Source organism: Salvelinus alpinus, chromosome 7, assembly GCF_045679555.1.
Source record: "Salvelinus alpinus chromosome 7, SLU_Salpinus.1, whole genome shotgun sequence".
Taxonomy (NCBI): domain Eukaryota; kingdom Metazoa; phylum Chordata; class Actinopteri; order Salmoniformes; family Salmonidae; genus Salvelinus; species Salvelinus alpinus.
Window position 1 is genome coordinate 5,300,386 of NC_092092.1, and position 24,810 is coordinate 5,325,195.

Here is a 24,810-nt window from a genome sequence, read left to right on the forward strand (position 1 = left end):
CTACCCTCCAAGTTAGTTCTATAGCTAACTGCTTATAGTCTACCCTCGGCAACATACTAAGTAATTCTGTTGATTGCTGTTGCCTAGCTACTTTACAAGTGGAGTTTCCACGTCGAATGATTCTTAGTTGGAAGTTCAACTGATTTAGTTTTTCATACCTCTGGACAGAAAATAAAACCAGTTTGTCATTCCAATTAAATTCAAGCCATTGCTCTTTTAGTAAGTAACTTTGTGAGAGCCTTGTAGGGATGAAACCCAGGAAGCAACATAACATTACCCGTTTAGAAAAGACAGCAGCTAATTCCTGTTCCAAATGCTCCAGCTTTTTACTCATGAGCTGTACAAGTAAACACAGAAATAGGCTTTTACCGTTCAGCTGTCCACTGAAACTAGCCTTAACGATTGCACTTAAAGAGATGCTTTTGAAAATGTTATATTCTGTTAGGTTTTATGTTTTTTCTTGATTCTGGACATTGTGATTTCACTGGAAGTCTTATAGGCCTACGATGTCTTGATATGACTTAGCAGACCCACACAGGAAAAGACAGGGGCCAACAAGACTGTCTGTCCCATTACTACCAGACAATGTACAGTACATCTCATCAGACAGCAGTCGGCCACCTTCTGTCACAGACAGTCATTTTAGGGTAGAACGTATCGTAACTCCTCAAAACTGTCACCAGAAAGAATGTGTATCACCACGTGATGTGTCAGTGCCCGAGTCAAACTCTGTCTAGAGGTGAGAGGCTTTAGCAATCATTCATTATTCTTTCTCTTGATTTTAGTAGAAGAACAATGACCCTGAATTAATGACAACTGCTGTTATAAAAGATGACTGCTAGCTATTGTCACATACCACATAACAGCTCAAAGCAGGAAAAGGCAGCAATCCTACTGTACAACAGACTGAAAAGCATCACATCACATCACATTTACATCACATTACATCACATTACATCACATTACATTACATTACATTACATCACATTACATTACATCACATTACATTACATTACATCACATTACATCACATTACATTACATTGATTGAAAGCTGCTATAATAGTATATTTATTCATACAGTATCGTGATGATGATTATGGCAGCTTTCAATCAAGGAGCTCAAACAAGAAGCTCAAACAAGGAGCTCAAACAAGGAGCTCAAACAAGGAGCTCAAACAAGGAGCTCAAACCAGGAGCTCAAACAAGAAGCTCAAACAAGGAGCTCAAACAAGGAGCTCAAACAAGGAGCTCAAACAAGGAGCTCAAACAAGGAGCTCAAACCAGGAGCTCAATCCAGGAGCTCAAACCAGGAGCTCAAACAAGGAGCTCAAACAAGGAGCTCAAACAAGGAGCTCAATCAAGGAGCTCAATCAAGGAGCTCAATCAAGGAGCTCAAACAAGGAGCTCAAACAAGGAGCTCAAACAAGGAGCTCAAACAAGGAGCTCAAACAAAGAGCTCAAACAAGGAGCTCAAACAAGGAGCTCAAACAAGGAGCTCAAACAAAGAGCTCAAACAAGGAGCTCAAACAAGGAGCTTATGCTGTAATATCCTGATGGAACAGAACAGGGGCTTGTTTTCAGCTTGACGTACACCACCGATGATCATAACGAGGATACTACAGTATGTGTGGGAAATCTGATCCTGACACGCCTACAGAACATGTTTTATTTTGATCTCTTCTTGGTTGGACAGAGACATGTTGCGCCCATCTGCTCCTCTTTTCTCCGCTGTCTGAGATGGATACTGAGAGCCTTTGATTGATTTGCTGTGTGATAAAGGAAGGGGACAGAAGCAGGGGATAGATAGAGTAAGCTGTTGTAAAGGAATTGGGTTACGCAGCTCCAGAGGATGTTGTGAAGCCTTAAACAGAACCATATCTACACACTGACTGACGAGAAACTTAACAACTGGGAAACTTACTATGGATTTCGGGAAGCTTTGCCGACGTAATTATTTGTCAGTCTTAGAAGAGATTAGACATCATGATTCTGACTAAGATGTTAGTGTACAGAGGGCCCGATGGGGGCACGCGCTCTGCGACGTTCCAGAACACGCGGCGACGTTCCAGAACACGCGGCGACGTTCCAGAACACGCGGCGACGTTCCAGAACGGCTACAGGGTCAAGATGGACCAACAACAGCAGGCCGTGGAGAAAGAGGACCGGGACAACCTGTGTCTTCCTGCTTCCATTTAATCTCCTACTGGGGTAAGACCTGCTTCCATTTCATCTCCTACTGGGGTAAGACCTGCTTCCATTTAATATCATACTCTGGGGTAAGACCTGCTTCCATTTAATCTCCTACTGGGGTAAGACCTGCTTCCATTTCATCTCCTACTGGGGTAAGACCTGCTTCCATTTAATCTCCTACTGGGGGTAAGACTTGCTTCCATTTCATCTCCCATTGGGGTAAGACCTGCTTCCATTTCATTTTCCATTGGGGTAAGACCTGCTTCCATTTCATATCCTACTAGGGGTAAGACCTGCTTCCATTTCATATCCTACTAGGGGTAAGACCTGCTTCCATTTAATCTCCTACTGGGGTAAGACCTGCTTCCATTTAATCTCCTACTGGGGTAGGACCTGCTTCCATTTCATCTTCTACTGGGGTACGACCGTAAGACCTGGCTAGACAATGTAGGACATTATTAGTAGGATGTAATATAAATCCAGAGGTTGTTTTTCTGTGCCTGGTCCAAAAATTCCTCCACTGCCTGCCACCATGTCAGTTGGAGAAAGAGATAAGGAGAGAGAGCTCATGTCGGGAAATTCTCTAACATCAATACAAAAAAAAAGCATGAGGAAGTGAGACATTGAATGGTTCATGTTGTATTTATAGATTATAGATATTTGATTTACTGCAGCGTCTTTCATCTGTAACGTTTTTGTTACCAAAGGCAGGGAATATTTCACGTGATTGTTTACTCTTGGGGCTGCGGTTTAGCTAACGAATTTGACAGATCAATGTGATTTTTTTATTTGAAAGAAAACTTTTAAATTCCTTTCAACACCTCATGTGCATTCGCATTGCATAGCGGGCAGCCTATCAGAAGAGTTGGAGGCATGGCCTATTGGGGGCGGGACTTCCAGTTTGTTATTTCTGGCCACCTGTCATTCCTAGTAATGTGCTATGTTTTTTAAATATAATTATATGTTCACTGCCAGCTCTGAATCTTCAATGACATAAAGAGCCTAGAAAGGTTTCCATTGATCAGACGGTCACCATTTGGTTACAAAATTGTACCCATACTGTAAACAAAAATCCTGTTGTTTTTAATAGTAACTTACTGGCTGCTAATTCAAATCAAATCAAAGTTAGCTGTAAGCATGGAATTAGAATAGAATGGACATGAACCTTCTTAGGATGGAATAAAGGACAGCCATTTTGGGACTTGGTCAACCATGGTTTGCCAGTGCTATGATAAGATAGTGTGTAAAATAATGAATTTGATTAATTTATCTCCACTGTATGTTTGTGAGTTAACTATAGCCAGTCAGTTTTAGAGGATGGATTCCATAAATGTTTCTAATTAACTGCCAATATGCCAACATTCCGTTCAAACCAGGGCTCCTGAGTGGCGCAGCGGTCTAAGGCACTGCGTCTCAGTGCTGGAGGTATCACTACAGACACCCTGGTTCTATTCCAGGCTGTATCATGACCAGCCTTGATTGGGAGTCCCATAGGGCGGCACCCAATTGGCCCAGCGTCGTCTGGTTTTGGCCAGTGGGTAGGCCGTCATTGTAAATAAGAATTTGTTCTTAACTGACTTGCCTTGTTAAATATATATATTTTTTAATTAAATAAAAACAAAGCTGTCAATCCACAGTCATATACTGTCTGAAATCAGTTGATAATAGGACTTAGACAAGTTGGAATTAGTGACATTGTATCATATAATAGCACTCACAGATTTCCAAGAAAACTCAAATTTAGACATTTATGGTCTGTTTACATATATTTTAGAGGCTATTTATACAGAAAAAGTGTATGAGACCCGTATAAACTGTATTTATAATTATTTGACAATATTTTAGGTAGACAATAATTATATTACACAATAGAATACTTTTATTTTCCTGCATAAGTAAAATCAGGATTAAGCCTCTACTGCCATTAATTCCAATTAGACTGGTTTGGATTTCTCCCTGGCTGATATAGCTGCCATTTTCACTGCATTCTGGAACTTTGAGGTTTCATGACATAGCCCTTCTAGTAATTTAGTAGGATCTCTATAAGTCACTGTAAAGAAAAAGGTACAGGGCCTCCCGAGTGGCGCAGCGGTCTAAGGCACTGTATCGCAGTGCTGAGGTTTCACTACAGCCTTGGGTTTGATCACAGCTGGCACAGCGTTTTACAGGTTAGGGGAGGGTTTGGCCAGCCGGGTTGTCTCATCGTGCTCTAGCGACTCCTTGTGGCAGGCCAGGTACCTCGACTTCGGTCGTCAGTTGGATGGTGTTTCCTCCGACACATTGGTACAGCTAGCTTCCAGGTTAAGCAAGCAATGTGTCAAGAAACAGGGCGGCTTGGCGTGGTCGTGTTTCGGAGGACGCATGGCTCTCGATTTTCGCCTCTCCCGAGTCCGTAGGGGAGTTGCAGCGACAAGACTGGCTGCCAGTAAATTACAGTGCAGTTAATGTGACAGTGTTATGTAAAGAAAGTGTTTCGAGACATTTTTTCATGTTATGAAACCAATATTTGATGAACAGGAAATTAAGAAATGTAAGAAATTTGGATAAGTTATTCCAAAGTGAAACATCTACTTGGTTTATATATATTAGTGAGTATTTATGTTATTTAACCAAAGGGGACATTTGGTTGAGTGAAAAATATAGGTAAAAAAATATATAGGTTACAACTTGAAATATTGGTTTGTTAATAATCAAATATAACAGCATAGAATCATATATTTGGTATCGACAAATTTAGTTTATTTGAATTGAGAACTAATTTACTTGTAACCAGTTGACACCTTTTGTTTGTAGGTTGATCCAAAGAGTAATTTGTTTACAGTGCAGGACTTAATCAGAGTGAGTCGTGAACACCATGGTACACAGCTCTGTGCTGGTAGAGTACATATAAGAGGTTTTAGTGGCCTAGAATTGTGCATTATTGGAATGTTTTTTTTAGTAACTTTCTGGGATTGACACAGTCAACACATTTTTGTTTTAAGGGCATTTCATTCACTATCCAAGCTCATTATGAGTTACATAATGTGATGTTATCATTTAGGGATTTATGGACAATAATCATTGAGAAAGGAGGAAAATACAATTATAAAACAAATGTCAATAAATGTCCTCAGTGACTCAACGTTGGCAACACAGCAGGTTTACGTCTACAGTGCATCTGCTGCAGTACACAGTTATCCCCAGCAGGGTATTGTGGGATTGAAATACAGTTGCCATACTGAAACAGCCTTCGGTGCTATAACAATAAGCAATTCATTATTTCACATCCATTTGTTGGATGATCAGATTATACTCTGTGTGTGTGTGTGTGTGTGTGTGTGTGTGTGTGTGTGTGTGTGTGTGTGTGTGTGTGTGTGTGTGTGTGTGTGTGTGTGTGTGTGTGTGTGTGTGTGTGTGTGTGTGTGTGTGTGTGTGTGTGTGTGTGTGTGTGTGTGTGTGTGTGGCACAGATCTTTGAAGGTAATGATGCAACAGCTTGTGGCAATTCACCTTTGACCTTGAGCTCTTGGAAGGGTACTTAGATATTATTTTTTTAATGGCTACAATGTGGGATTATTTGACGTCATGGCTGTTGACCCGTCTAAACTGGGCCGGTCCACCTGTCTTTGGTCTGACTAATCCAGGTTTTCATCTCTTGCTTGTTCACTCTTTTAGTCCTTTTAGTAATGAAAAATGATTCTGGTAGATGCTTGTGCTTTGTGATTTAGTGAGTCTCCTGAGATTAAAACTCTATACGAGACATTGGCATTGTATTTATTCCTCAGAAGATTCTTTGATGCAGACTGTGTTGTTTTGAATAAGGTTTTTAAATACTTTTTTTTTGGTAGTTTCTGCTACTTGCTTCTCTGCTGCTGTTTTGAGAGGCCTATACCTTGGTTGTGCTTTGGTGCTGCACATTTTTTGAAGGGCTCTTTAGTTTGTTATTAGCCATGAGTCCATTAAAGCTTTTAACGATGGATGAAGGCCTCAAAGGTATGCAATTTGGTTTGCTGTGATTTTACTGGCTTTACTGTGTACAGGCGAATAACAATGACTTGATGTAAATAACATTAGCAAAGAATTCACTCTGAGTAACTTGTACTTTTCTCTTACACAGGCTTACGGTTTTTAAGGGCCTTAAGATTGATACAGTTCTCAGAAATCTTACAGTTTTTGAATATATTAAAAACAAGGTAAGTGCATTTTAATTTTCTCCACCTTCAGTGTATTTAGGTTAAGTAGAATTAGATTTGTATTAATTCTAATTAGGTAGTATTTCAAATATTTGCATGCGCTATGTTATGACAGTGTTTGTAATTCTGACTTCATTTGTGATGAATATTGACACAGTTTTACAATTATACAATAGATTTACTGGCTTTTCTGATACTGCGGGCATTTTAATGGACAGTAGCTACTGGACATGTGTTAAATATAGAACTTCATCTCAGAACTTGTGCAGCTTTGATATTGGATCAAATATTTTTGTTATTGACAGCTAGTCAAGTGAGCATGGCCTACTTTCAGTCCTGCTGGATTACAGGGGGAACAGTTTGGTATATTTCTGTCATATTTGGGGAATTAAAAAATGTACCGTATTATATTATATTGTACTGCTATGATAACAAGCAAATCATATATTTCACTTTTAAAAACTAAAGTGATTACATGTTTGGTATTGTTCTCTATGATGTATAATACATTATATCCTATATTACATTTTTCGTCAATTCCAAATTGATTCTGAATTGATGATTCTGCTCTTGGAAACCTATTGGACATCATGCAACATGATGAATTATATCATTTACCCCACTGCTTAGAATTAAAGCTGGTGATGCACAGATGTCAGGAAGAGCTTATAGCTCAACAAAATGCTTCAGAATAATCCCCAGACTCATTAACTGTGATGAAGGTAAGGGCAGAGCAGGACAGAACAAACAGTGCATACATGGGCTGGGGTCAGGCCAGACTAATACTGGACAGGACTGTAACCAGATATCACCCTTTATCCTAAAGGAGGTTCTGTAACCAGATATCACCCTTTATCCTAAAGGAGGTTCTGTAACCAGATATCACCCTTTATCCTAAAGGAGGTTCTGTAACCAGATATCACCCTTTATCCTAAAGGAGGTTCTGTAACCAGATATCACCCTTTATCCTAAAGGAGGTTCTGTAACCAGATATCACCCTTTATCCTAAAGGAGGTTCTGTAACCAGATATCACCCTTTATCCTAAAGGAGGTTCTATAACCAGATATCACCCTTTATCCTAAAGGAGGTTCTATAACCAGATATCACCCTTTATCCTATAGGAGGTTCTGTAACCAGATATCACCCTTTATCCTAAAGGAGGTTCTGTAACCAGATATCACCCTTTATCCTAAAGGAGGTTCTATAACCAGATATCACCCTTTATCCTAAAGGAGGTTCTGTAACCAGATATCACCAGATATCACCCTTTATCCTAAAGGAGGTTCTGTAACCAGATATCACCCTTTATCCTAAAGGAGGTTCTGTAACCAGATATCACCCTTTATCCTAAAGGAGGTTCTATAACCAGATATCACCCTTTATCCTAAAGGAGGTTCTATAACCAGATATCACCCTTTATCCTATAGGAGGTTCTGTAACCAGATATCACCCTTTATCCTAAAGGAGGTTCTGTAACCAGATATCACCCTTTATCCTAAAGGAGGTTCTATAACCAGATATCACCCTTTATCCTAAAGGAGGTTCTGTAACCAGATATCACCAGATATCACCCTTTATCCTAAAGAAGGTTCTGTAACCAGATATCACCCTTTATCCTAAAGGAGGTTCTATAACCAGATATCACCCTTTATCCTAAAGGAGGTTCTGTAACCAGATATCACCCTTTATCCTATAGGAGGTTCTATAACCAGATATCACCCTTTATCCTAAAGGAGGTTCCGTAACCAGATATCACCAGATATCACCCTTTATCCTAAAGGAGGTTCCGTAACCAGATATCACCAGATATCACCCTTTATCCTAAAGGAGGTTCTATAACCAGATATCACCAGATATCACCCTTTATCCTAAAGGAGGTTCTGTAACCAGATATCACCCTTTATCCTAAAGGAGGTTCCGTAACCAGATATCACCAGATATCACCCTTTATCCTAAAGGAGGTTCTATAACCAGATATCACCAGATATCACCCTTTATCCTAAAGGAGGTTCTGTAACCAGATATCACCCTTTATTCCAAAGGAGGTTCTATAACCAGATATCACCCTTTATCCTAAAGGAGGTTCTGTAACCAGATATGACCCTTTATCCTATAGGAGGTTCTATAACCAGATATCACCCTTTATCCTAAAGGAGGTTATGTTACCAGATATCACCCTTTATCCTAAAGGAGGTTCTGTAACCAGATATCACCCTTTATCCTATAGGAGGTTCTATAACCAGATATCACCCTTTATCCTAAAGGAGGTTCTGTAACCAGATATCACCAGATATCACCCTTTATCCTAAAGGAGGTTCCGTAACCAGATATCACCAGATATCACCCTTTATCCTAAAGGAGGTTCTATAACCAGATATCACCAGATATCACCCTTTATCCTAAAGGAGGTTCTATAACCAGATATCACCAGATATCACCCTTTATCCTAAAGGAGGTTCTGTAACCAGATATCACCCTTTATTCCAAAGGAGGTTCTATAACCAGATATCACCCTTTATCCTAAAGGAGGTTCTGTAACCAGATATCACCCTTTATCCTATAGGAGGTTCTATAACCAGATATCACCCTTTATCCTAAAGGAGGTTATGTAACCAGATATCACCCTTTATCCTAAAGGAGGTTCTGTAACCAGATATCACCCTTTATCCTAAAGGAGGTTCTGTAACCAGATATCACCCTTTATCCTATAGGAGTTTCTATAACCAGATATCACCCTTTATCCTAAAGGAGGTTCCGTAACCAGATATCACCCTTTATCCTAAAGGAGGTTCTGTAACCAGATATCACCCTTTATCCTAAAGGAGGTTCTATAACCAGATATCACCCTTTATCCTAAAGGAGTTTCTGTAACCAGATATCACCCTTTATCCTAAAGGAGGTTCTATAACCAGATATCACCAGATATCACCCTTTATCCTAAAGGAGGTTCTGTAACCAGATATCACCAGATATCACCCTTTATCCTAAAGGAGGTTCTATAACCAGATATCACCCTTTATCCTAAAGGAGGTTCTGTAACCAGATATCACCTTTTATCCTAAAGGAGGTTCTATAACCAGATATCACCTTTTATCCTAAAGGAGGTTCTGTAACCAGATATCACCTTTTATCCTAAAGGAGGTTCTATAACCAGATATCACCTTTTATCCTAAAGGAGGTTCTATAACCAGATATCACCCTTTATCTTAAAGGAGGTTCTGTAACCAGATATCACCTTTTATCCTAAAGGAGGTTCTATAACCAGATATCACCTTTTATCCTAAAGGAGGTTCTGTAACCAGATATCACCTTTTATCCTAAAGGAGGTTCTGTAACCAGATATCACCCTTTATCCTAAAGGAGGTTCTGTAACCAGATATCACCTTTTATCCTAAAGGAGGTTCTGTAACCAGATATCACCCTTTATCCTAAAGGAGGTTCTATAACCAGATATCACCTTTTATCCTAAAGGAGGTTCTGTAACCAGATATCACCTTTTATCCTAAAGGAGGTTCTATAACCAGATATCACCTTTTATCCTAAAGGAGGTTCTGTAACCAGATATCACCTTTTATCCTAAAGGAGGTTCTGTAACCAGATATCACCCTTTATCCTAAAGGAGGTTCTGTAACCAGATATCACCCTTTATCCTAAAGGAGGTTCTGTAACCAGATATCACCCTTTATCCTAAAGGAGGTTCTTTAAACAAAATCCCTGGTAGGCATTATATATCCTAAAGGAATGTAGGCATTTATAGTTCAAGGGAATATAGTAACAACTGGAGAAACCAAACGACTTTTTGTTATGTTCATGACTGTATTACGGCACCGTTTTGACAAACAGGTCGATTGAAGTGCTACCGACATCTTATTACCAAATATGGATCCTGTACTCGTACACTTCAACTTTCACAAGGCAGGTCTTTTGGTGTTCAACACTATCAATGTTCATTGATATTGTCTGGCTCTCTTGTTTTCAATAGCAATTCCATAAAACTGGTGAACTTGTGTTCAATCTTCATAAGCACATGGCTAACAGCTGCAGGCTTCATACATTTGGTGAGTTACCCAGCACCATAAAGGCGAAACAGAAGAACTATATGATTGTAAATATTCAGTCTCTGACACATCTAACAGACATCAATTTAAGTAAAGTATTGTACAACCTAGCCCCTTTAATACTGCAGTGGGCTAAATCAGGGTCACACAGAGTGATTCTTGGTAGTCTTAAACAGATCTACTTTGAAATAAAAGTCTACACCTCACACACATGGTTTAAAAAGAAGAAGACACCTGGACCATGTCAGATGTAGAGTTGAAATGTTTTCCATTTTGAGTTTGAATCCCAATATTACACTTTATATACATCACAGAAGACTGAAATATAACAAAAACCGTTTGATATAGAAACATGGGATTTTCAGAAGGTTTAAAACAAATAATGTTTATTAATTAGGAAATTGTGAAAAATATGAATAACATTCGACCCATGGGGCCACTAGAGGGAGGATTGGTCATTTGACTGCAGGAAAAGGATACAGACATATCCTATAGAGAGATCCTACAGAGATATCATATATACAGTAGATATCCTACAGAGATATCATATATACAGTAGATATTCTACAGAGATATAGCTACACAGATATCCTACAGAGATATAGCTACAGAGATATCCTACACAGATATCCTACAGAGATATCCTACAGAGATACAGCTACAGAGATATCCTACAGAGAGATCCTACAGACATATAGCTACAGAGATATAGCTACAGAGATGTCCTACAGCGATATAGCTACAGAGATATCCTACAGCGATATCCTACATACAGTAGATATCCTACAGATATATCCTACAGAGATATCCTACAAACAGTAGATATCCTACACAGATATCCTACAGATATATCCTACAGAGATATCCTACAGAGATATCCTACAGAGATACAGCTACAGAGATATCCTACAGAGATATAGCTACAGAGATATAGCTACAGAGATATCCTACAGAGATATCCTACAAACAGTAGATATCCTACACAGATATCCTACAGATATATAGCTACAGAGATATCCTACAGAGATATCCTACATACAGTAGATATCCTACAGATATATCCTACAGCGATATCCTACATACAGTAGATATCCTACAGAGATATCCTACAGAGATATCCTACAAACAGTAGATATCCTACACAGATATCCTACAGATATATCCTACAGAGATATCCTACAGAGATATCCTACAGAGATATCCTACAAACAGTAGATATCCTACACAGATATCCTACAGATATATCCTACAGAGATATCCTACAGAGATATCCTACAGACATATAGCTGCAGAGATATCCTACAGAGATATAGCTACAGAGATATCTTACAGAGATACAGCTACAGAGATATCCTACAGAGATATCCTACAGAGATATCCTACAGAGATATCCTACAGAGATATAGCTACAGAGATATCTTACAGAGATACAGCTACAGAGATATCCTACAGAGATACAGCTACAGAGATATCCTTACAAACATTAGATATCCTACAGAGATATATCCTGTAACTATACAAAAAATACAGTTACAGAAAATGGCTACAGTACTTTGATGCATGTTATAACTGTGGAATATGTATGAGTCTGTTTTTAAAATGTGTAGGGCCTCTAGATGGTAGCATAGTCATTGCTTCTGAAAATGTAAAAGTTCTTTACAGTTCTGGAGACAGTACAAAATTGATACGGTGTGAGTAACAAAGTAACTAAGAAATAACTGAGTAAGTAAGTAATAAATCAGATGAGTGAGTGAGAGTGAGTTAGTAAATTATAATACAAGATTGAGTACATGAAAAAGGCTCTCTGTTCCTCTCTTTCAATATCTAGTATTGTGACCTTTGTTCTAGGTGGAAAACTCAGGGGATCCTTGGGAAAACTTCCAAAATTCCCAGTCACTTTCCTACTGGGAATGTGTCTACTTACTGATGGTTACCATGTCCACTGTGGGCTATGGAGACGTGTACGCCAAAACTACCCTGGGACGACTTTTCATGGTGTTCTTCATCCTCGGTGGTTTGGTAAAACCCCCTCTTATTTTATTTCTACCTAACCCGCTTATATCCTTCATGCATACGATCACAGCTCCAGCCATCACGGTACCTGTCCACTGCTGCTCTTACCAACAGCTGGGAAGTCTCTGCACTTCAAAAGCCTGTTGAAAATCAAAGCTCTATTGTTGTCTTGTAGTTGATGTTTTTCTGTGGCTGAGTTACCCATGGCTGTTTATTATTGTCAAGTTCATTATATTTGTAAGTATTATACTATACCATAGTACTTATTAAATAATAATTGTACTGAAGGTATACACATTTACATGTATTATTATATTTTGTATAGTTTTATTTCTGAGTATATACTGCATTTCTATATGGTTCAAAACGAGTAAGATTGGTTTTATAATTCCCCGCTGTTAACTTAAGTAATGTGTGGTTTCAGATCACTCAATGCTTGAGGTCCCCTCCCCAAATTCCAACAAACACAGTGAAAGGAGTGATCTATAGACCAGCGCGATGGTCAACATGACACATCAGTTTAGACCAGTTACACACAACACTTAGCATGATGCAACCAAAACCATTCTACTATTATTATGTTGATTTGACTTGATTATTTCTATTTGGGATAACAATGGAAGAAGGCTCAGTTCAGACTGTAGTACAGTACTACTACAGTAGTTAGTTCAGACTGTAGTACAGTACTATAGTAGTTAGTTCAGACTGTAGTACAGTACTACAGTAGTTAGTGCAGACAATAGTACAGTACTACAGTAGTTAGTTCAGACTGTAGTACAGTACTACAGTAGTTAGTTCAGACCGTAGTACAGTACTACAGTAGTTAGTGCAGACAATAGTACAGTACTACAGTAGTTAGTTCAGACTGTAGTACAGTACTATAGTAGTCAGTTCAGACTGTAGTACAGTACTACAGTAGTTAGTGCAGACAATAGTACAGTACTACAGTAGTTAGTTCAGACTGTAGTACAGTACTACAGTAGTTAGTGCAGACAATAGTACAGTACTACAGTAGTTAGTTCAGACTGTAGTACAGTACTATAGTAGTCAGTTCAGACAGTAGTACAGTACTACTACAGTAGTCAGTTCAGACTGTAGTACAGTACTACAGTAGTCAGTTCAGACCGTAGTACAGTACTACTACAGTAGTCAGTTCAGACTGTAGTACAGTACTACAGTAGTCAGTTCAGACAGTAGTACAGTACTACAGTAGTCAGTTCAGACAGTAGTACAAGTACTACTACAGTAGTCAGTTCAGACAGTAGTACAGTACTACTACAGTAGTTAGTTCAGACAGTAGTACAGTACTACAGTAGTTAGTTCAGACAGTAGTACAGTACTATAGTAGTTAGTTCAGACAGTAGTACAGTACTATAGTAGTCAGTTCAGACTGTAGTACAGTACTACAGTAGTCAGTTCAGACAGTAGTATAGTACTACAGTAGTCAGTTCAGACAGTAGTACAGTACTACAGTAGTTAGTTCAGACAGTAGTACAGTACTACAGTAGTCAGTTCAGACAGTAGTACAGTACTACTACAGTAGTTAGTTCAGACAGTAGTATAGTACTACAGTAGTCAGTTCAGACAGTAGTACAGTACTACTACAGTAGTTAGTTCAGACAGTAGTACAGTACTACTACAGTAGTTAGTTCAGACAGTAGTACAGTACTACTACAGTAGTCAGTTCAGACAGTAGTACAGTACTACATTAGTCAGTTCAGACAGTAGTACAGTACTACTACAGTAGTTAGTTCAGACAGTAGTACAGTACTACAGTAGTCAGTTCAGACAGTAGTACAGTACTACTACAGTAGTCAGTTCAGACAGTAGTACAGTACTACATTAGTCAGTTCAGACAGTAGTACAGTACTACTACAGTAGTTAGTTCAGACAGTAGTACTGTATTACTACAGTAGTCAGTTCAGACAGTAGTACAGTACTACTACAGTAGTTAGTTCAGACAGTAGTACAGTACTACTATAGTAGTCAGTTCAGACAGTAGTACAGTACTACTACAGTAGTTAGTTCAGACCGTAGTACAGTACTACTACAGTAGTTAGTTCAGACAGTAGTACAGTACTACAGTAGTCAGTTCAGACAGTAGTACAGTACTACATTAGTTAGTTCAGACAGTAGTACAGTACTACATTAGTCAGTTCAGACAGTAGTACAGTACTACTACAGTAGTTAGTTCAGACAGTAGTACAGTACTACATTAGTCAGTTCAGACAGTAGTACAGTACTACTACAGTAGTCAGTTCAGACAGTAGTACAGTACTACTATAGTAGTCAGTTCAGACAGTAGTACAGTACTACTACAGTAGTTAGTTCAGACTGTAGTACAGTACTACTACAGTAGTTAGTTCAGACTGTAGTACAGTACTACAGTAGTTAGTTCAGACTGTAGTACAGTACTACTACAGTAGTCAGTTCAGACAGTAGTACAGTACTACTACAGTAGTTAGTTCAGACAGTAGTACAGTACTACCACAGTAGTTAGTTCAGACAGTAGTACAGTACTACTACAGTAGTCAGTTCAGACTGTAGTACAGTACTATAGTAGTTAGTTCAGACAGTAGTACAGTACTACAGTAGTTAGTTCAGACAGTAGTACAGTACTACAGTAGTCAGTTCAGACAGTAGTACTGTATTACTACAGTAGTCAGTTCAGACAGTAGTACAGTACTACTACAGTAGTTAGTTCAGACATTAGTACAGTACTACTACAGTAGTCAGTTCAGACAGTAGTACAGTACTACAGTAGTCAATTCAGACAGTAGTACAGTACTACTACAGTAGTCAGTTCAGACAGTAGTAGAGTACTATAGTAGTCAGTTCAGACAGTAGTACAGTACTACTACAGTAGTTAGTTCAGACCGTAGTACAGTACTACTACAGTAGTTAGTTCAGACAGTAGTACAGTACTACAGTAGTCAGTTCAGACAGTAGTACAGTACTACAGTAGTCAGTTCAGACAGTAGTACAAGTACTACTACAGTAGTCAGTTCAGACAGTAGTACAGTACTACTACAGTAGTTAGTTCAGACAGTAGTACAGTACTACAGTAGTTAGTTCAGACAGTAGTACAGTACTATAGTAGTTAGTTCAGACAGTAGTACAGTACTATAGTAGTCAGTTCAGACTGTAGTACAGTACTACAGTAGTCAGTTCAGACAGTAGTATAGTACTACAGTAGTCAGTTCAGACAGTAGTACAGTACTACTACAGTAGTCAGTTCAGACAGTAGTATAGTACTACTACAGTAGTCAGTTCAGACAGTAGTACAGTACTACAGTAGTCAGTTCAGACAGTAGTACAGTACTACTACAGTAGTCAGTTCAGACAGTAGTACAGTACTACATTAGTCAGTTCAGACAGTAGTACAGTACTACAGTAGTCAGTTCAGACAGTAGTACAGTACTACTACAGTAGTCAGTTCAGACAGTAGTACAGTACTACATTAGTCAGTTCAGACAGTAGTACAGTACTACTACAGTAGTTAGTTCAGACAGTAGTACAGTACTACAGTAGTCAGTTCAGACAGTAGTATAGTACTACTACAGTAGTCAGTTCAGACAGTAGTACAGTACTACTACAGTAGTTAGTTCAGACAGTAGTACTGTATTACTACAGTAGTCAGTTCAGACTGTAGTACAGTACTACTACAGTAGTTAGTTCAGACAGTAGTACTGTATTACTACAGTAGTCAGTTCAGACAGTAGTACAGTACTACTACAGTAGTCAGTTCAGACAGTAGTAGAGTACTATAGTAGTCAGTTCAGACAGTAGTACAGTACTACTACAGTAGTTAGTTCAGACCGTAGTACAGTACTACTACAGTAGTTAGTTCAGACAGTAGTACAGTACTACAGTAGTCAGTTCAGACAGTAGTACAGTACTACAGTAGTCAGTTCAGACAGTAGTACAAGTACTACTACAGTAGTCAGTTCAGACAGTAGTACAGTACTACTACAGTAGTTAGTTCAGACAGTAGTACAGTACTACAGTAGTTAGTTCAGACAGTAGTACAGTACTATAGTAGTTAGTTCAGACAGTAGTACAGTACTATAGTAGTCAGTTCAGACTGTAGTACAGTACTACAGTAGTCAGTTCAGACAGTAGTATAGTACTACAGTAGTCAGTTCAGACAGTAGTACAGTACTACTACAGTAGTCAGTTCAGACAGTAGTATAGTACTACTACAGTAGTCAGTTCAGACAGTAGTACAGTACTACAGTAGTCAGTTCAGACAGTAGTACAGTACTACTACAGTAGTCAGTTCAGACAGTAGTACAGTACTACATTAGTCAGTTCAGACAGTAGTACAGTACTACAGTAGTCAGTTCAGACAGTAGTACAGTACTACTACAGTAGTCAGTTCAGACAGTAGTACAGTACTACATTAGTCAGTTCAGACAGTAGTACAGTACTACTACAGTAGTTAGTTCAGACAGTAGTACAGTACTACAGTAGTCAGTTCAGACAGTAGTATAGTACTACTACAGTAGTCAGTTCAGACAGTAGTACAGTACTACTACAGTAGTTAGTTCAGACAGTAGTACTGTATTACTACAGTAGTCAGTTCAGACTGTAGTACAGTACTACTACAGTAGTTAGTTCAGACAGTAGTACTGTATTACTACAGTAGTCAGTTCAGACAGTAGTACAGTACTACTACAGTAGTCAGTTCAGACAGTAGTAGAGTACTATAGTAGTCAGTTCAGACAGTAGTACAGTACTACTACAGTAGTTAGTTCAGACCGTAGTACAGTACTACTACAGTAGTTAGTTCAGACAGTAGTACAGTACTACAGTAGTCAGTTCAGACAGTAGTACAGTACTACAGTAGTCAGTTCAGACAGTAGTACAAGTACTACTACAGTAGTCAGTTCAGACAGTAGTACAGTACTACTACAGTAGTTAGTTCAGACAGTAGTACAGTACTACAGTAGTTAGTTCAGACAGTAGTACAGTACTATAGTAGTTAGTTCAGACAGTAGTACAGTACTATAGTAGTCAGTTCAGACTGTAGTACAGTACTACAGTAGTCAGTTCAGACAGTAGTATAGTACTACAGTAGTCAGTTCAGACAGTAGTACAGTACTACTACAGTAGTCAGTTCAGACAGTAGTATAGTACTACTACAGTAGTCAGTTCAGACAGTAGTACAGTACTACAGTAGTCAGTTCAGACAGTAGTACAGTACTACTACAGTAGTCAGTTCAGACAGTAGTACAGTACTACATTAGTCAGTTCAGACAGTAGTACAGTACTACAGTAGTCAGTTCAGACAGTAGTACAGTACTACTACAGTAGTCAGTTCAGACAGTAGTACAGTACTACATTAGTCAGTTCAGACAGTAGTACAGTACTACTACAGTAGTTAGTTCAGACAGTAGTACAGTACTACAGTAGTCAGTTCAGACAGTAGTATAGTACTACTACAGTAGTCAGTTCAGACAGTAGTACAGTACTACTACAGTAGTTAGTTCAGACAGTAGTACTGTATTACTACAGTAGTCAGTTCAGACAGTAGTACAGTACTACTACAGTAGTTAGTTCAGACAGTAGTACTGTATTACTACAGTAGTCAGTTCAGACAGTAGTACAGTACTACTACAGTAGTTAGTTCAGACAGTAGTACAGTACTACTATAGTAGTCAGTTCAGACAGTAGTACAGTACTACTACAGTAGTTAGTTCAGACTGTAGTACAGTACTACTACAGTAGTTAGTTCAGACTGTAGTACAGTACTACAGTAGTTAGTTCAGACTGTAGTACAGTACTACTACAGTAGTCAGTTCAGACAGTAGTACAGTACTACTACAGTAGTTAGTTCAGACAGTAGTACAGTACTACTACAGTAGTTAGTTCAGACATTTGTACAGTACTACCACAGTAGTTAGTTCAGACAGTAGTACAGTACTACTACAGTAGTCAGTTCAGACTGTAGTACAGTACTATAGTAGTTAGTTCAGACAGTAGTACAGTACTACAGTAGTTAGTTCAGACAGTAGTACAGTACTACAGTAGTCAGTTCAGACAGTAGTACTGTATTACTACAGTAGTCAGTTCAGACAGTAGTACAGTACTACTACAGTAGTTAGTTCAGACAGTAGTACAGTACTACTACAGTAGTCAGTTCAGACAGTAGTACAGTACTACAGTAGTCAATTCAGACAGTAGTACAGTACTACTACAGTAGTCAGTTCAGACAGTAGTAGAGTACTATAGTAGTCAGTTCAGACAGTAGTACAGTACTACTACAGTAGTTAGTTCAGACCGTAGTACAGTACTACTACAGTAGTTAGTTCAGACAGTAGTACAGTACTACAGTAGTCAGTTCAGACAGTAGTACAGTACTACAGTAGTTAGTTCAGACAGCAGTACAGTACTACAGTAGTTAGTTCAGACAGTAGTACAGTACTACAGTAGTCAGTTCAGACAGTAGTACTGTATTACTACAGTAGTCAGTTCAGACAGTAGTACAGTACTACTACAGTAGTTAGTTCAGACAGTAGTATAGTACTACTACAGTAGTCAGTTCAGACAGTAGTACAGTACTACAGTAGTCAATTCAGACAGTAGTACAGTACTACTACAGTAGTCAGTTCAGACAGTAGTAGAGTACTATAGTAGTCAGTTCAGACAGTAGTACAGTACTACTACAGTAGTTAGTTCAGACCGTAGTACAGTACTACTACAGTAGTTAGTTCAGACAGTAGTACAGTACTACAGTAGTCAGTTCAGACAGTAGTACAGTACTACAGTAGTTAGTTCAGACAGCAGTACAGTACTACAGTAGTTAGTTCAGACAGTAGTACAGTACTACAGTAGTTAGTGCAGACAATAGTACAGTACTACAGTAGTTAGTTCAGAGTGTAGTACAGTACTACAGTAGTTAGTTCAGACCGTAGTACAGTACTACAGTAGTTAGTGCAGACAATAGTACAGTACTACAGTAGTTAGTTCAGACTGTAGTACAGTACTATAGTAGTCAGTTCAGACTGTAGTACAGTACTACAGTAGTTAGTGCAGACAATAGTACAGTACTACAGTAGTTAGTTCAGACTGTAGTACAGTACTACAGTAGTTAGTGCAGACAATAGTACAGTACTACAGTAGTTAGTTCAGACTGTAGTACAGTACTATAGTAGTCAGTTCAGACAGTAGTACAGTACTACTACAGTAGTCAGTTCAGACTGTAGTACAGTACTACAGTAGTCAGTTCAGACCGTAGTACAGTACTACTACAGTAGTCAGTTCAGACTGTAGTACAGTACTACAGTAGTCAGTTCAGACAGTAGTACAGTACTACAGTAGTCAGTTCAGACAGTAGTACAAGTACTACTACAGTAGTCAGTTCAGACAGTAGTACAGTACTACTACAGTAGTTAGTTCAGACAGTAGTACAGTACTACAGTAGTTAGTTCAGACAGTAGTACAGTACTATAGTAGTTAGTTCAGACAGTAGTACAGTACTATAGTAGTCAGTTCAGACTGTAGTACAGTACTACAGTAGTCAGTTCAGACAGTAGTATAGTACTACAGTAGTCAGTTCAGACAGTAGTACAATACTACAGTAGTCAGTTCAGACAGTAGTACAGTACTACAGTAGTCAGTTCAGACAGTAGTACAGTACTACTACAGTAGTTAGTTCAGACAGTAGTATAGTACTACAGTAGTCAGTTCAGACAGTAGTACAGTACTACTACAGTAGTTAGTTCAGACAGTAGTACAGTACTACTACAGTAGTTAGTTCAGACAGTAGTACAGTACTACTACAGTAGTCAGTTCAGACAGTAGTACAGTACTACATTAGTCAGTTCAGACAGTAGTACAGTACTACTACAGTAGTTAGTTCAGACAGTAGTACAGTACTACAGTAGTCAGTTCAGACAGTAGTACAGTACTACTACTGTAGTCAGTTCAGACAGTAGTACAGTACTACATTAGTCAGTTCAGACAGTAGTACAGTACTACTACAGTAGTTAGTTCAGACAGTAGTACAGTACTACAGTAGTCAGTTCAGACAGTAGTACTGTATTACTACAGTAGTCAGTTCAGACAGTAGTACAGTACTACTACAGTAGTTAGTTCAGACAGTAGTACAGTACTACTATAGTAGTCAGTTCAGACAGTAGTACAGTACTACTACAGTAGTTAGTTCAGACCGTAGTACAGTACTACTACAGTAGTTAGTTCAGACAGTAGTACAGTACTACAGTAGTCAGTTCAGACAGTAGTACAGTACTACAGTAGTTAGTTCAGACAGCAGTACAGTACTACTACAGTAGTTAGTTCAGACAGTAGTACAGTACTACATTAGTCAGTTCAGACAGTAGTACAGTACTACTACAGTAGTCAGTTCAGACAGTAGTACAGTACTACTATAGTAGTCAGTTCAGACAGTAGTACAGTACTACTACAGTAGTTAGTTCAGACTGTAGTACAGTACTACTACAGTAGTTAGTTCAGACTGTAGTACAGTACTACAGTAGTTAGTTCAGACTGTAGTACAGTACTACTACAGTAGTCAGTTCAGACAGTAGTACAGTACTACTACAGTAGTTAGTTCAGACAGTAGTACAGTACTACCACAGTAGTTAGTTCAGACAGTAGTACAGTACTACTACAGTAGTCAGTTCAGACTGTAGTACAGTACTATAGTAGTTAGTTCAGACAGTAGTACAGTAGTCAGTTCAGACAGTAGTACTGTATTACTACAGTAGTCAGTTCAGACAGTAGTACAGTACTACTACAGTAGTCAGTTCAGACATTAGTACAGTACTACTACAGTAGTCAGTTCAGACAGTAGTACAGTACTACAGTAGTCAATTCAGACAGTAGTACAGTACTACTACAGTAGTCAGTTCAGACAGTAGTAGAGTACTATAGTAGTCAGTTCAGACAGTAGTACAGTACTACTACAGTAGTTAGTTCAGACCGTAGTACAGTACTACTACAGTAGTTAGTTCAGACAGTAGTACAGTACTACAGTAGTCAGTTCAGACAGTAGTACAGTACTACAGTAGTCAGTTCAGACAGTAGTACAAGTACTACTACAGTAGTCAGTTCAGACAGTAGTACAGTACTACTACAGTAGTTAGTTCAGACAGTAGTACAGTACTACAGTAGTTAGTTCAGACAGTAGTACAGTACTATAGTAGTTAGTTCAGACAGTAGTACAGTACTATAGTAGTCAGTTCAGACTGTAGTACAGTACTACAGTAGTCAGTTCAGACAGTAGTATAGTACTACAGTAGTCAGTTCAGACAGTAGTACAGTACTACTACAGTAGTCAGTTCAGACAGTAGTATAGTACTACTACAGTAGTCAGTTCAGACAGTAGTACAGTACTACAGTAGTCAGTTCAGACAGTAGTACAGTACTACTACAGTAGTCAGTTCAGACAGTAGTACAGTACTACATTAGTCAGTTCAGACAGTAGTACAGTACTACAGTAGTCAGTTCAGACAGTAGTACAGTACTACTACAGTAGTCAGTTCAGACAGTAGTACAGTACTACATTAGTCAGTTCAGACAGTAGTACAGTACTACTACAGTAGTTAGTTCAGACAGTAGTACAGTACTACAGTAGTCAGTTCAGACAGTAGTATAGTACTACTACAGTAGTCAGTTCAGACAGTAGTACAGTACTACTACAGTAGTTAGTTCAGACAGTAGTACTGTATTACTACAGTAGTCAGTTCAGACAGTAGTACAGTACTTCTACAGTAGTTAGTTCAGACAGTAGTACTGTATTACTACAGTAGTCAGTTCAGACAGTAGTACAGTACTACTACAGTAGTTAGTTCAGACAGTAGTACAGTACTACTATAGTAGTCAGTTCAGACAGTAGTACAGTACTACTACAGTAGTTAGTTCAGACTGTAGTACAGTACTACTACAGTAGTTAGTTCAGACTGTAGTACAGTACTACTACAGTAGTTAGTTCAGACTGTAGTACAGTACTACAGTAGTTAGTTCAGACTGTAGTACAGTACTACTACAGTAGTCAGTTCAGACAGTAGTACAGTACTACTACAGTAGTTAGTTCAGACAGTAGTACAGTACTACTACAGTAGTTAGTTCAGACAGTAGTACAGTACTACCACAGTAGTTAGTTCAGACAGTAGTACAGTACTACTACAGTAGTCAGTTCAGACTGTAGTACAGTACTATAGTAGTTAGTTCAGACAGTAGTACAGTACTACAGTAGTTAGTTCAGACAGTAGTACAGTACTACAGTAGTCAGTTCAGACAGTAGTACTGTATTACTACAGTAGTCAGTTCAGACAGTAGTACAGTACTACTACAGTAGTTAGTTCAGACAGTAGTACAGTACTACTACAGTAGTCAGTTCAGACAGTAGTACAGTACTACAGTAGTCAATTCAGACAGTAGTACAGTACTACTACAGTAGTCAGTTCAGACAGTAGTAGAGTACTATAGTAGTCAGTTCAGACCGTAGTACAGTACTACTACAGTAGTTAGTTCAGACAGTAGTACAGTACTACAGTAGTCAGTTCAGACAGTAGTACAGTACTACAGTAGTTAGTTCAGACAGCAGTACAGTACTACAGTAGTTAGTTCAGACAGTAGTACAGTACTACAGTAGTCAGTTCAGACAGTAGTACTGTATTACTACAGTAGTCAGTTCAGACAGTAGTACAGTACTACTACAGTAGTTAGTTCAGACAGTAGTACAGTACTACTACAGTAGTCAGTTCAGACAGTAGTACAGTACTACAGTAGTCAATTCAGACAGTAGTACAGTACTACTACAGTAGTCAGTTCAGACAGTAGTAGAGTACTATAGTAGTCAGTTCAGACAGTAGTACAGTACTACTACAGTAGTTAGTTCAGACCGTAGTACAGTACTACTACAGTAGTTAGTTCAGACAGTAGTACAGTATTACAGTAGTCAGTTCAGACAGTAGTACAGTACTACAGTAGTTAGTTCAGTTTTGTACACTTTGTATATACTGTAAGTTTATACATTATATTACAAGTCAAATTTAAGCATACACAAGGCCTCAAATCTATTGGATAAACACATTTTTCAGCTAATTCAAATTTGCAGATATGTTACGGTAGGCTGTGCTATTCAAGTCAACCTGGCATAAGTGTTTGTTGGACAAAACATGGCATATAAGGTTTTTTTTCTTCCTTTTTCTTCCTTTCAACTTTTTCAATAACAGATTGGCATACAGAGTGTCAACTGTGTCATTTTCCTGCTTTTTTCCTAACTAAATATCCGTAAAAGCTAGTTAAGTTAAATTTCCTAACTTTTTTTTCTTTCTTCATTGCTTATCATACTTTTATCCCCCTAGAATCTGAATATGATAACATTTACATAATTTCAGATTTTGTTCAAACTTTTACTATAATGTAGTATTCTGACTTGTTCTATCCATCAATTATTGTATCGAGAGAAATGAAATTTTTTTTTGTGCAAATTTTCTATTCTATTCTATTCTTTTTTCATTTTTTCTTTTTCTAGAATTTTCAGATTTTACGGATATATTTGAAGCAAAAATAGACGCCCTGCTCTCTCTCTCTTTGCCTATCTTTGTTTTAGTCTCTTCTTCTGTCTCCTATCTTCTCCTTAGGCCATGTTTGCGAGCTACGTCCCTGAAATCATAGAGTTAATAGGAAACCGCAAGAAATATGGTGGTTCCTATAGTGCTGTTAATGGGAGAAAGTAAGTATTACTGGGAGGCTCTACTGCCTCTGCCGCAGTAGAATCGTCCTCTGCATGCCCTTTTCTTTTTCTGTTCCATGCATGTAGGCCATGTTTGCTCGCTACGTGCCAGAAATTGCTGCTCTCATCCTTAATCGGAAGAAATACGGAGGGAGTTATAACTCGACCCGAGGCAGAAAGTAAGTCAAAACAAATAAACAAACAAAAAAAGGAATCTAAAAGGTGTGGTTTTGGTGTGACTTCTCAAATTGCCCCCCTCTCCTAAAGAGGAGTACCAGTAATTATTCTAAAAATTGTTTTATATTAAAAAGTTTAGACCTTTTTAAAATATATTTTTTAAAGTCACACAGGTGACTGGAGAGTTTGGCCATGAAAAGCTTACGCTGTTGCTTTGTACCGGTATTTGTGTGCTAGCCGTCATCGTGTCAAAAGCATTATTTGCTATATGCTTGAACGTTTTACTCATTTATTTACTAGAATGTTTACATGTTTGTGTCTGTGTTTTGTGTTTGCCGGTCATATGCATCTTACCAGCCACCACAATGCACGTATTATTATTTTTTATTATTTTTTGAGGGGCACGTAAAGTCACTACTGATTCCAACTAGAGTTGTAGTCATTTTATATAGCATTTCTAAAATTCATGAATATATTGAATTTTTAACATG

At 38.4% G+C, this 24,810-nt stretch overlaps 1 protein-coding gene across 12 annotated transcripts in view; it reads left to right on the forward strand.

Annotated features, from left to right (window-relative positions):
- Positions 1-24,810, forward strand: part of LOC139580351 (calcium-activated potassium channel subunit alpha-1a-like) — a 264,274-nt gene that overhangs the window by 174,447 nt on the left and 65,017 nt on the right. For 10 of the 12 annotated variants that reach the window (XM_071408931.1, XM_071408930.1, XM_071408932.1 and 7 more), the window contains 4 exons: positions 6,288-6,363; positions 10,347-10,422; positions 12,271-12,441; positions 24,051-24,142. In XM_071408931.1, the coding sequence (XP_071265032.1) occupies positions 6,288-6,363; positions 10,347-10,422; positions 12,271-12,441; positions 24,051-24,142 (415 nt within the window). Of the gene's footprint in view, positions 1-6,287; positions 6,364-10,346; positions 10,423-12,270; positions 12,442-24,050; positions 24,143-24,229; positions 24,322-24,810 lie in introns of all 12 variants that reach the window. The other 2 variants (XM_071408929.1, XM_071408927.1) reach the window with 1 other exon arrangement.